The following is a 13,115-nucleotide window of genomic DNA, read 5'->3' as shown; positions in this document are numbered from 1 at the left end:
TCGGGCTTACTGACTCACCCTGCTGGTCTTCAGATTTGCCTCAATGATCACGTGAACCCATTCTTTTTTTTTATTTTTTATTTTTTTGTGGTTTTTCGAGACAGGGTTTCTCTGTGGCTTTGGAGGCTGTCCTGGAACTAGCTCTTGTAGACCAGGCTGGTCTCGAACTCACAGAGATCCACCTGCCTCTGCCTCCCGAGTGCTGGGACTAAAGGCATGCGCCACCAACGCCCGGCGAACCCATCCCTTACAATACACCTCAGAGTCCTTCTCTCCCTACCCACCCCCTCCCATGTTGATTGCTTCTGTGTAGAAGCTAATTACTACAAATGCCCAGGTCTTCTCCCTTTTTAAGGGTCCTATCCATCCCAACAATGTATTTGTCAGATAAGTGCTAAGATGATCTGAGACCCTTAAAGAGAAGACAAATATATAATACAAGACTACACAAAAGTCATACATGATTTGTCAGCCTTTATTAATCAAGAGTGAAGCCAAGCCCTAGAGTTTCCTTTAAAAACAAAACAAAAAAACCTTCAACCTTGTTTATAGCAAACAATGATTAATTCTCAGTGACTTTTAATTTTATGTTCACTACCATAGATCAAGAATTGTTTGCTTTCCAATCATATATATTGAGATTAAAACACAAGTGTAAAACAGGTTAAAATAAGATTCATCCCAACAATTTAAAAAATAATTCCAATTGAAAGACATTTCAAACACCATGTATAGAACTCAGGACCAAAAGATGACCTTAGAATATTTTACCTTTGAGGTAGCACAATAACGCTTAATTGGATTTTTTTATTACAATGAATTAAAAACAAAACAACAACAAAAACCAAGGAATCTAACCCTTGCTCAAGGTGGGCTAAATGGTTTTCTGCAAATCCCCATTTTTTTAAGTATAAAGATAGCCCTGCAGTGTGTAATAGGAAACCCCTGGGAAGGCTGCTTCCCATAAAATAGACATTAGAATCAGAGGAACGTCAGCAGTCAAGACAGGAGGAACAAGAGGTAATCGTAGTGAAAAATCAACACAACCCATAACTTGGCGAGATTGGCTTACAAATGCGTATCAAAAACAAAAACTCCAATGTCAACTGACTGAGAAAGATAAAAGATGACATTCATGGGTCCTTTTCTTTCTCTGTGCAAAATGCTTTCATCTTTTTAAAATGAAGGCCGTGACACGCCACAAAATGCTGTGTGTCCAGGGCACCAACAGCACCTATGGGCTCCACTACCACCAGCAGGGAATCCGGGGAATGGGGGTGAACACAATCTCTCCAGCTGGAGAACTTTCTTTTTTGCCACTTTGCTGCTGAATTTGCTCACTATGCTGCTTAGAGAAAAGCTCAACGCTGGTTTCTGAGACTCTGTATCAGGGACACAGAATTCTTGATGAAGAGTATGAACTCAGGACAAGAACACAAGAGCCCATCCTGCAGAGAATTCAATCAAGAGAAGAGTGAGTAGGCAAAGCTGGGGACAGAAAGGAAGGAAAATACTGCAGTTGGACCTCGAGGCTCTGAGGACTATTCTCTATCAGCCAAAGTCAATAGCAAAGCCAGGAAGAGGGGGGAGCTCTAATCCTCAGAAGAGATGCGCTAATAGAGGGATCTGGCTCTCCCCCGGGTGGGGTTTGGCTGTAGAGGCTGCTGGCACAAGAACACTGAGACCTTGAGTAACACCTGCTCTGTCACCTTTGACTCTCTAAGCTGCAAAGAGAATGGAACACTGTCAGGTCCTGGCACTGTGGTAACAGCCTTTCGTCACCTGCACTAGTTCCTTTAACAACAAGTCCCTTCTGCAGACACAGGGGTCACACTGCAGTGAGGGCTCAATCAGTAGTTAGAGCAGAACTCACACCTGATGACTTCTACCCTGTAAAAGAGCAGCCATCAGTGTGGCAGGACAGGGGACAAGGGGGGCTCTGAAGACTAGACTGGGATGTGAGGGCAGGCTGAGAACGCCCACCCCTAGCAGCCTGCAGGCATAACTCTGGCATGAGATTCACAACCAGTCCTAACCCATGCTGGCATGGGGGTTCAGAGTTCTTCTAAGGTCTGGGAGCTAGACTTTTGGGCTGCTCCTGGAGCCCAGTGCACCTCTTACCTTTACAAGAACCAGGTGTTATTCGGTCAAAGTACAAGGTTTGATTTTTTAATAAAGTAATACCATAGAAAAGGACCTTAGGAAAATTTGGGATCACCACAAAGGTTTTCCAGTGCTAGCTGCCTGCTTTGGAGTAGTAGTTACAGCTGTACAATTTCCAGAACTGTAACACAGGCTACTTAGGGCAGTCTGAAGAGTCCTGCTTTACTTCATAGAACACAAGAAAAAGTTAGTAATTTCTAAAATTGTGGTGATTCATCTATTCTGGACATTTCTTGGCTTCAGTGACCATGGCAAAAGCTGAGAGAGACAGTTAGAAAGGCCTTCACAGTAAGTCTAATTTTATAAATGGCAACCTTTCTTTCTGTGGTTAGTACAGTGCTGGAGATCAAACCCAAGGCTTTGCACACACTACATACCTGCTTTGCCAGTGAGCCATGCCCACCCCCTTCCCCAGTGATACCAAGTTTTGAAAACAGATACTTAGGACAAAAGTATGAGTCAGCTGACAAACTCCATGTATATATGGATATGTCCAAGATGAATTCCCTAAATAGAGAAATAATTCCCTTAAAAAAATTAGTTTCTTTTCAAAAGTGATGATTCCTAGCCAAGCTATGCGACAATGCTGGAAGGAGAAGAAGGACTCTATGCAGCACAGCCTCCTGCCAGCCATAGTCATCAGCCAGCGGAGCAACTGCGAACAAGACGGGCAAGGGGCGCTCAGGGAACTAAAGGTCAGATAAAGCGATGACACCTCCAGATCCTGGCTCCTTGTATCAGCACCATGCTCTAGCCAGCTGAGCTAACCAGCTACTCCTGATGCCTTAGAAAATGGCAGCAATTTGTTTATGCAAGCTGCACAGAGGTTAAACAAAACTTGCTAAGAACAAACAACAAAAACGCTAACCCAGATAACCTTTCCTGGCTCTCTGCTACTGGCAAGAGTGCTGAGTCCAAGTTTCTTGCTAAGGTGAATCTAAGTTATCAGTCTGCTCTGTATGGACCTGCTGGGCCTTCAAGAGGCCTTTTTCTGAGCATCACTATGGGCTTGGACACAGCTATATGTTGTGTAGCTGCCAGCAAATAGTACAGGACCACTGGGGCACAGACCTCCATTATAACTGCTACCATCTTCTACTGGGAAGCGAAGGCAGCAATTATGAACATGCTGTGAACTTTCTCAAAAGACAAATGAGGAGACTGAAGGCTGTACCATTTCCTCCCTTGAGAAGGACTGTGGAGGTTCTGCAGACCTTAGGGTAACTTTCAGAAGCAACATTAGCAGCAAGAGAGGAAAGGATGTTTACACTTTGGACTTTGTATCAGGCACTTAAATTGCTGGAGAGACAGGCCATTCTGAACCAAAGATGTGAAACCTGGGTTGAAGTAAATTGTTACGTAAGTGGTCTAATGATGGGCTTTCAGAAGCAAAGTGGAGGTGGGGGTGGGGCCTCCGTCCATCTTTCAGTGCTGACTCTCAAGATTTCTAAATGCCCTTAACCACAGCAATGGCAGCGGCGGTGACAGCAGCAGGAACGGCTCTGTCGTGTCTGTTTTCTGTGTGTGTTCTGTGGCTGACTGGAAGGTTTGGTGTCACACTGAGAAGGCTCTGGGAATCGTCACATCTACTTCCCAGGGTCCATCAGATCTAAGTTGGAGCCAAACATCTTCACCAGCTGCTCTTCGTAGTGTGAGATGTTCCTCTTCATGATGTCCATGCATGGTCCCAGAAGCCTCTCAAATGCTTGAACATCCATAACTGCATTGTTAAAAAAGTGTGGGAGAGAGGGTTTGTTTACATTGACAGGTGAAACAATCTGCTGCACGCCACCCTTCCCTGTACCACTTCCTCACGCTACAGGAGATTCCGTCTAGGACACTGGGAAAGGGATGCTGTAGGAATGCAGGACTGCATCTACGCTGAAGACTAACTGGGCACTGCAGTGCCTGCCTGTCTTCTTCCTCCACAGACCTGGCCACCTGCCCTCATCTCTGCTGCTTCCTCAGGGCTGTGGTGCTGTGTGTCTGTCTTACTCGGGGCTGCTCACTGCTTAGAACTGACTGCTATTGTGCTGGGGATAAAGCTTAGAGGTGCAGCATGTGCTCAGAATGTACAAGGTTCTAAGTTCAATGCCCAACACCTCCCCCACCAAAAAAAGCTTTGCTTTAAGAATTCATTTACACAAATACCCAGACCTAGGTCCAAATGAGTTGGACTGAATAAATCAAGGCTTGCTAACAGGAAAACAAAAAACAAAAACAAAACCCTGTATATTAGAAAAAAATTAGTAATGTACAAAGAATTTTCTTTTCTATTTTAAGGTTTTTATTAGCACATATGAATACTACATAATAATGGTTTTTATTATGGCATCTTCATACATGTACATAATTTTTTGTTTGTTTTTTTGGTTTTTCGAGACAGGGTTTCTCTGTGTAGCTCTTGAGCCTCTCTTGGCACTCGCTCTGTAGACCAGGATGGCCTCTGCTTCCCATGTGCTGGGATTAAAGGCGTGCGCCACCGCTGCCGGTCATGTGTATGATTTTTATCATATTCACTCCACCCCACCTCCTCTCCCACTCCCACCTGTCCCCTCCTCTTCCCCGCCAGCTAGTTCCTTTTTATTCTTCTCATTTCATGTCTTTGTTTTGGGGGGAGAGATAAAAGTTGAATTAGGATTATGTCATGGGCAACTTATCAGTGGCTACCCTATGAGGACAATCTCTCCCCTCCCCCAGCAACTATTAACTGTCTAAGATTTGGGGGGACCTTGTTAGCCCCTCACAAAGAACTTTTCTTACCTAAGCATTTGACATCTCCAACCGCATAGGCAGAAGCAGCTCTGGGTTTGTTGGTGACCAGTGCAAGCTCTCCAAAGTACTGCCCCTTATGGCAGTGGGCAATCTCAACCTCCTGGTTCCCACCATTCTTGTTCATTTTAGTCTACAATAGGCAAAGAATAAGAACTGGGCTGACTCTAAGATCACAGCTGGGCATGTCCAGTTGCAGACAGTCAAATTTGTTAACTCACAAAGTTCAACAAAGTTACTGAGGAATTTGCTTGGCAGAAACTTTTTTTTAAATTTATTTATTAATACAACACCCTGCTTCCATGTGTCCCTGCACACTAGAAGAGCGCACCAGATCTCATTACAGATGGTTGTGAGCCACCATGTGGTTGCTGGGAATTGAACTCAGGACTTCTGGAAGAGCAGTCAGTGCTCTTAACCTCTGAGCCATCTCTCCAGCCCAGAAACTCTTAACTGTATCCTGTAAACTGAACAGACAGCTCTCTGGGGCCTGGTATAGCTGAAGAGTTGTTTTACTTGGGGCTCCACCTAACTCTAACACATTTCAGACAATGGCTAAACACAAGCCAGTCAATTCCAGCACTTTCAGTGGAGATCACAAATTCTTCTGGGAGATGTGACTGAAGCACAGTTGGAACACAAGGTCTTCTGCTAATTCCTCCCAATAATGAATTCTTCTCTTAGTGACGAGCCAAAGCTCAAGAATATGTGTTGGATCAAGACTGTCTTTACAGTGACATTTCTTTTAAAGCACTATGTGTACTTACACTAGTACTGTACCCTCCATTCTTAAAAAGTTAACTATATCCTTTAAACATATGTGTTATGGTGTATTTATTTGGCACTCTGGGTTTCACATTTCTTACAAATTCATCTACAAAGTAAGGCAGTAACAATAAATTATGAGAATCAGTCTCAGTCTCTAAGGACCAGTAATGTTATAGAAATTTAATTCCACTTTTTTTTTTGAGATAGAGTCTCACTTTGTAGCTCTGGCTAGCCTGGAACTAGTTATATAGACCAGGCTGAGTCTGCCTGTGCCTCTTGAGTGCTTGGATTACAAGTGTGTGCTACCATGCCTGACTAATCCTTTTTCTTATTCTAAAATTCTTATTTTATTTATATTTTAAATGAGTGTTCTGCATGTTTATCTGCAAACCAGAAGAAGGCATCAGATCCTATTATAGAGGGTTTTGAGCCACCATGTGGTTGCTGGGAATTGAACTCAGGACCTCTGGAAGAGCAGCCAGTGCCCTTAACCACTGAGCCATCTCTCCAGCCCCCCTTTTTTGTTTTTGTTTTACCCAGTTTTTGAAAATATTTTATTTTCTTGTGTGTGTGTGTGTGTGTGTGTGCGCGCGCATGCATGGTGTCAGAAAGGAGGCCTTGGCAATCTGTAGGACCTCGGAGAGTGGATCAGTATTTATCCCTGGCATATGGATGGACTTTGGGAACCCATTCCACATGGACGGGTGCTCTCTCAGCCTGGACGCATGCCTGGGATGCCGGGGAGGGCCTGGGTCATGCCTGGGATGATGTGACAGACTTTGAAAATCCCCCCATGGAAAGCCTCACCCTCCCTGGGGAGGGGGGGATGGAGTGGGGGTTTGGGGGGTGGGGAGCAGGGGAGGAGGGGAGGGAGAGGGAGCTGGGAGTAACATACGTAAAAAGTTAAATAATTTAAGAATTAATAAAAAAAGAATGACAATTAGGAAAAAAGAATCAAGCTATCATTTAGACAGTAGTAAATGTAAGTAGCTTGGTTTTCACCCTTTTTAATTGGAAAGAAACTTTTTTGTATACTGCATGGTATGAAGCTGGACATTAATAACAGCACTGCCTTTAGTTCTTTTTGGTGTTTTGAGGCAGGACCTCACTTATAGTCTAGACTATTGAATGCATGGTCTTTCTGACTCCACATCCTCCCTGCCAATTGCTTAAACCTTTACTAAATATATCTTGCAACAGATTATATATATATATATATATATATATATATATATATATCTTACTATTTCACCAAATATATATATATAGGTTTTTCAAGACAGGGTTTCTCTGCATTGTTTTGGAGGCTGTCCTGGAACTTGCTCTGTAGACCAACCAGGCTGGTCTTGCATGCCTTTAATCCCAGCAATCAGGAGGCAGAGGCAGGCAGATCTCTGTGAGTTCAAGACCAGCCTGGTCTACAAGAGCTAGATCTAGGACAGCCTCCAAAACCACAGAGAAACCCTACGTGGAAAACCAAAAAAAAAAAAAAAAAAAAAAAAGCAAAGCATTCTTCCCACCTACAAGTCATCTACAAATCATTAATTATCAACACCTCTCTATCCACAAATACCACAGTAGGAATGTAATGGAGACTTTCTCTGACAGTGTTCTAGAAACAGGATGCCTTCTTCACATCCAACCTCATAGATACATACCTATTACACGATGTTCCTGTATTAGTGATTTTATATTTTCCTCATTTATAGGTCAGTATCCCTCATCTCACTAATTATATGATGGCGGCAAAATCAGGATAAGAGAAAATATACTAAAATTTTTATTAGTGGGAGTCACATGCCTCATAGAACAACGATGGCTTGACACTCTAAAACACAGGTCACACTGTATAAAGTCAACACTTCCTGGGAGGACATCTGGCACAGCACCACCCAAACTCACCTTGCTTTTAATCAAGATGCTCACTTCCCCGGACTCTATAATATAAAAGCTGTCAGCCTTCTCACCCTGAAAGAGAGGAACTCGGGTCAGAGTTACATATAGCATTGAAGACTGTCAGCACTGAACGACCTCAGGTCTCCATCTCCAACTCTATAAGCAGATTAATGGCTAACAAATTCATAACAAATTTGAGGATCCTGATCATTAAGAACATTACTCAACCATGATTGACACATTTCCAGGAATATGATCACCAGGTCACCAACTATACAGCATTGCTGTTCTGACTGGCTATGTTGGTGTGCTGAAACTCATTCCAGGGACCAGTAAACAAGAATACTGCAAACAGTATCAAGGTAAGTTGCTGGAGTGTGAGGCTGTGTGTTTTGTATATAATTGGCCCCATAAGCCCATAGGGAGTGGCACTATTGGGAGTCTGGCCTTGTTAAAGGAAGTGTGTCACTGTGAGGCCAACTTTGAGGACTCGTTTGCTTAAGTTTTACTCAGTGTCAGAGACCATTTCCTGTTGCCTGCAAGATGTAGGACTCTCAGCTACTTTGCCAGCACCGTGTCTGCATGTATACGCCACGCTCCTTGACATGATGTTAACAGACTGAACCTCTGAACTGTATGAAAGTGAGCCACCCCAATTAAATGTTTTCCTTTGTAAGAGTTGCTCTTCACAGCAACAGAGCACATACTAAGACAGAGGTCTAGGAATAATCCTGATCAACAAACACAATCCTTGAGAAGAGACTGGGGAGAAGCTCAGGCACTGCAAGCCAAGCACAATGACCTGAGTTCAATCCTCAGAACCTATATCTGAGGTAGGAGGAGACAGCTGTGGTGGGACACACAGTGTTGGCGAGGCAGACACAGGCAGATTCCTGAGGCTTGCTAGCCAGCCAGTCTAGCCTACTCAGCAAGTTCCAGGCCAGTAGGGGTCTTGGTTTGGTTGTTTGCTTGTTTTTCTATCTATCTGTTTTGTTTTTGCTTTTTGAGACAGGTTTCTCTATGTAGCCCTGAATGTCCTGAACTTGCTTTGTAGAGCCCAGGCTGGCCTCGAACTCAGGGATCTGCGTCTGCCTTCTAAGTGTTGGGATTAAAAGCGTGTCTCACCACATCCTAGGAGACCTTGATGTTTTTTGTTGTTGTTTGTTTTATTTTTTTTCTTTAAAGAAGATTGTATATTAGGAATGACACTTGAGGTTGTCCATCCGTTCCCTCATATATACAAAGAACCGAAGTTGTCCGTCCTCCCATATACACAGAGTCAGGGTTGTCCATCTGTCTATATACACAGAGAAGGCAGCACGGATCTATCTGGACAGCTTTGCCTTCATGCAGTAGGTGCTTTCATGCCATCTTTCTAAGCTTTAGGTTTTCCCTTTGCCATTCAGGTAATTCAACAAATAATGCACTACGTTCTCACTGTGTGCAGGCATTGGCCCAGGAAAATGAGGGATATATACTGAATAAAACAAACTAACCAAGAAATATGATAATCAGTAAATTATACAGTTGTCCTGGAGGATGGCCAGTGCTATAGGAAAAGAGCAGAACAGGGACCACAGGCTTTCAAATGCAGGTAAGAGGGACTAGCTACTTAAATAAATGATGAAGTCTGAGCAAAAGCTAGAAGGAAGTGAAACTCAGGAGAGCAGAAAAGGGAGAAGAGCTTTGGGCTTATTTCATTTTCTCACCCCTCACAGTGAACTTCTGGAAGAAACCGTGGATAATTCAATAGCAATTATGTGCTATCGTTGCTTGTTTTGTTTTGAGACCAGTCCAGCTACATATATCTGGCTGGCCTGGAATTCAGTGTGTAAGCCAGGTTAGCCAAACTTTCATCAGCCCTCTGTCCTCTGCCTCCACAGTACACGGCTACACACTCGGCCTGGTGTGGACTGGACACTCTTCCTAAGTGTGACTAACCACTTCAAACCCCAAATTGGACAGCACAGTTAAGGGTGACTTGCCTGAGGCAATCCAGTCCCAGGCTGGGCTGGGACTGGATTATAGGCTCATGCCTATAATCACAGCACTCAGACAACTGAGGCAGAAGAATTGCTGTGAGTTTGAGGCCAGCTTAGATCAAGACCTTGTCAAAAATCTAAAAGGAGAGTTTATATTACAGTTTGGATGTAAATGTCTCCCAAAGATTCATATGTCTGAACAGTTGGCCCCCAGCTGGTGACACTTTCTTGGGGAGTTACTGATCCTTTGGAATGTGGGGCCTACCTTCGTCACTAGGAGTGGGCCTGTCAGAGTTACAGCCGAGCCCTGCTCTGCATCTACTTCCTCATTCTGTCTTTACTTGAGGGAACAGTTACCACAGACCGACTAGCTCCTTCGCTGTGATGAACTGACAGTCCCTGAAAACGTGAGCCAGAATCAACCTTCCTTCCCTCTCTTTAGGATGTTGCTTCCATCAGAAATTTGGTCATAGAGATGAGCAAGAGAACTGACAAGTCTCTGGCGAGTCTGAGCAAGGAGGCACATGATTATAAGGAAGGGAAGAGGACACTGGTCTGCACACATGCTGCTGGGATTCAGACAGTACCAACTCCAGGTCAGTAACGTGAGATGAGAGAGACAAGCAAACGTGCTTTCTAATGTATATAACCTCTTGCCTTAATAAGTATGTAATATAAATTTAAGCAAAGCTTTGCTTTATAAACAAAAAGTAAATGTGAACATTTCATGGAGTTTGTATTTTGTATATTCAAAGCAAAAACTGAGTTTTACATAAACCTGTGAAACAGAAGTTGCACTCACTTTTCAGGGCCAGCTCAGATGATATTTTCTCTGTGAAATAGCATGGTTTAATCACTTCCTTTTCTATACTCTGACTTTTATCATATGCATATCACAGAGTTTATTACTTCAATCTTGTTTATCCTAATCTTAAATTACATGAGGGAACCTAGAAAGCAAAGTCATTCAGAGATGTAACCTGGAATGAACATAATACTTTGTCAAAGCTCTTCTAGTGGGCCTTTCTCTTCTCTTTCATCAAAGACTTGACTAGTTCTCAGGGTTCTGCAGGGCTGGAATTCACACTGATCTGAAAACTATCCTCCTCAACCCAGTTGTGTTCAAGGGCAGACACAGTGCCTAACTCAACTCTTTCAGATACCTTCCCAGTGTTCTTGTCAGACCTACTGGCAGACGTTTGTATTGGGAAAAAGTTCCTAAAACTATTTGCATGTAATTAAAATACAAACACAGCGGGCAGAGAAAATTATTATATAATACTTTTTAAAAGACATTTTGGTCAAGGGGTGGTGGCACACACCTTTAATCACAGCACTTGGGAATCAGGGGTAGGCAGATCTCTGTGAGTTCCAGTCCAGCCTGGTCTACAAAACAAGTTCCAGGATAGGCTCCAAAGCTACACAGAGAATCCCTGTCTCGAAAATCAAGAAATACAAAAAACAAACAAAAACAAAACAACAAAACAAAGCAGGGAGGTGGTAGACCAAGTCTTTAATTCCAGCACTTGGGAGGCAGAGGAAGGTGGATCTCAGTAAGTTCAAAGCCAGCATGGTCTACAAATTGAGTTCCAGGACAGCCAGGGCTTCTACACAGAGACACCCTGTCTCAAACAAGAAAGATAAAGAAAAAGAAAAAAAAAAGAAAGAAAGAAAAACCAAGAAATTGCTATGTAGCTGAGAGTAGCCCTGAACTCCTGACCCACCTGCCTCCACTTCCTAAGTGGTAGGATTCTAGGCATGTAGCACTATGCCCACTTTGCAGTCTTCCTTTAATTATAAAGGTTCAGTTCACTGCATGGTGATCTTACATTACCCAAAAAAAGACAAAGCACATATACATATCAAGACATCTCATAGATCTGATTATCACTGACTGCTGAAGATTCTGGTGTAACATCATCAAGAGGTTGCTTTTGTGTCAGCAGAGACAATAGAAAGTGTAAGCCCCTAGTTTTCTCTAGTTTCTAATACAGATTAATAAAGCTTACTCAGGGTCAAAAGAAAGTAACATCCAACAGAAGCCCACCCCCAAATGAATGGAAGTCTGAGTCTGGTGGCACATGCCTTCAGTCACAGTGACTCAGGAGGCTTCTGAGTTGAGGACAACTTGATAAATTCTGTCTCAGAATAAAAAGGGCTGAGGATGCAGTGGCAGAAGACTTGCTTAGTGGTAAGTTCAATCCCTGGTACTTCAAGGGAAAAGGGCAACAAGAAATATCCATGTATTGGGGAGATGGACACCAAGGACTTCAGAGGTCTTTGTAGGAAGGACAACACACCATCCAATAATGGAAGACATGTACATTTTGGCTTGCATTTTTTTCTTCCTTTTTTTTTTTTAAATAGGGTATCTCTACATAGCCCTGGTTAACCTAGAACTTACTATGTAGACCAGACTGGTCTCAAGCTCAGAGTTCTGCCCATCTCTCCTTCCTGAGTACTGGGATTCAAGGTATGTGCCATCATGACCAGCTAGGTCTTTGTTTTCTATCGGAGTCAGAGTAATACAATGTGGCCTGGGCTGGCGTTGAACTTGTGAACATACTGCCTTGGCCTCTTAAGTGCTGGCATTGCAGGTGAGCATTACCATGCTCCTCCACAAGTGATGCGCCATTCCTTTAGATGATGACTCCCAGGAAAGGAGCAGTGTGAGACCCCAACGCACCTGAGTGATTATTCGCTCTCCATCCTTATAGACCTTTTCTCCGATCACATCCACAATCTTCATTCGTTCTGACATCTACAGAACATAGTTACACAGTATAAGGAAAAGCCTTGATTGAATGCCATTGTTACAGAAATAGGTTAGAACATTATTACTGGAAAACCTAAGAGAAGTTTTAACAGCTTTTCCTAAATCACACAAACAGACTCTTATTCAAACTTTACCTCTAGTGATTTAAAGAGTGGCACAGATTCAATAAATGATTCAAACATCTTCCTCTTTTTTGCATTGTTTTTCACTATGATTCTTCTAAAAGTCAGCCGGTCCTACAAGAAAAAAAAAAAAATAGGAAAATTCTAGTACATGTCTGTGTAAGAGAGTATCTATGTTATAAATAGCTGAACCACAGCAGACACTAGAGACCTGTGGAAGTCAGTGTAGCAACAGAGTTGAACGGTGCTGGAAGAAAAACCCTCTCACCTGTGCTAGGCAGAAGGCTCCAAACCTGTAGCTTGCTGTGCTTAATGAGTGTGCCACCTATGGGCCACACATGGAACACAAACAAAACTCCCCTAAACACGTGGTGCTCACAATCATTACTCAATGCCAAAAACACCCTTCAAAAGTCAGAAGCAAGGGCAAATAATCAGGTTGTTCTTGCCCTCCAGTGGTATGCAACTGTAATGAGGAGACAACACAGAATATATAGGGCCCATGCCATAATACTTAGGAGGCTGAGGCAGGAAAACCATAAATTCAAGACCACTCTGGGCTACACGGTGAGTTCTGGGCCAGCCTGGGTGACAGTGAGACCCTATTTCAAATAAAAACAAAACAAAGGCAGGGTG

At 43.2% G+C, this 13,115-nt stretch overlaps 1 protein-coding gene across 1 annotated transcript in view; it reads right to left on the bottom strand.

Annotated features, from left to right (window-relative positions):
• Positions 1 to 461: 461 nt before the first annotated feature.
• The window catches only part of Prkar2a (protein kinase cAMP-dependent type II regulatory subunit alpha), a 62,724-nt gene continuing 50,070 nt past the window's right edge, over positions 462 to 13,115 (bottom strand). The window contains exons 7-11 of the mRNA XM_005074954.4: positions 12,492 to 12,593; positions 12,268 to 12,342; positions 7,606 to 7,671; positions 4,927 to 5,068; positions 462 to 3,883 (exon numbers count right to left, since the gene is read on the bottom strand). Coding sequence (XP_005075011.1) covers positions 3,750 to 3,883; positions 4,927 to 5,068; positions 7,606 to 7,671; positions 12,268 to 12,342; positions 12,492 to 12,593 — 519 coding nt within the window. The 3' untranslated portion in view covers positions 462 to 3,749. The remainder of the gene's footprint in view (positions 3,884 to 4,926; positions 5,069 to 7,605; positions 7,672 to 12,267; positions 12,343 to 12,491; positions 12,594 to 13,115) is intronic.

Source organism: Mesocricetus auratus, unplaced genomic scaffold (genome assembly GCF_017639785.1).
Source record: "Mesocricetus auratus isolate SY011 unplaced genomic scaffold, BCM_Maur_2.0 Super-Scaffold_100691, whole genome shotgun sequence".
Lineage (NCBI taxonomy): Eukaryota > Metazoa > Chordata > Mammalia > Rodentia > Cricetidae > Mesocricetus > Mesocricetus auratus.
The sequence above is the reverse complement of the archived record's forward strand: the minus strand, read 5'-3'. Positions and strand labels throughout refer to the sequence as shown.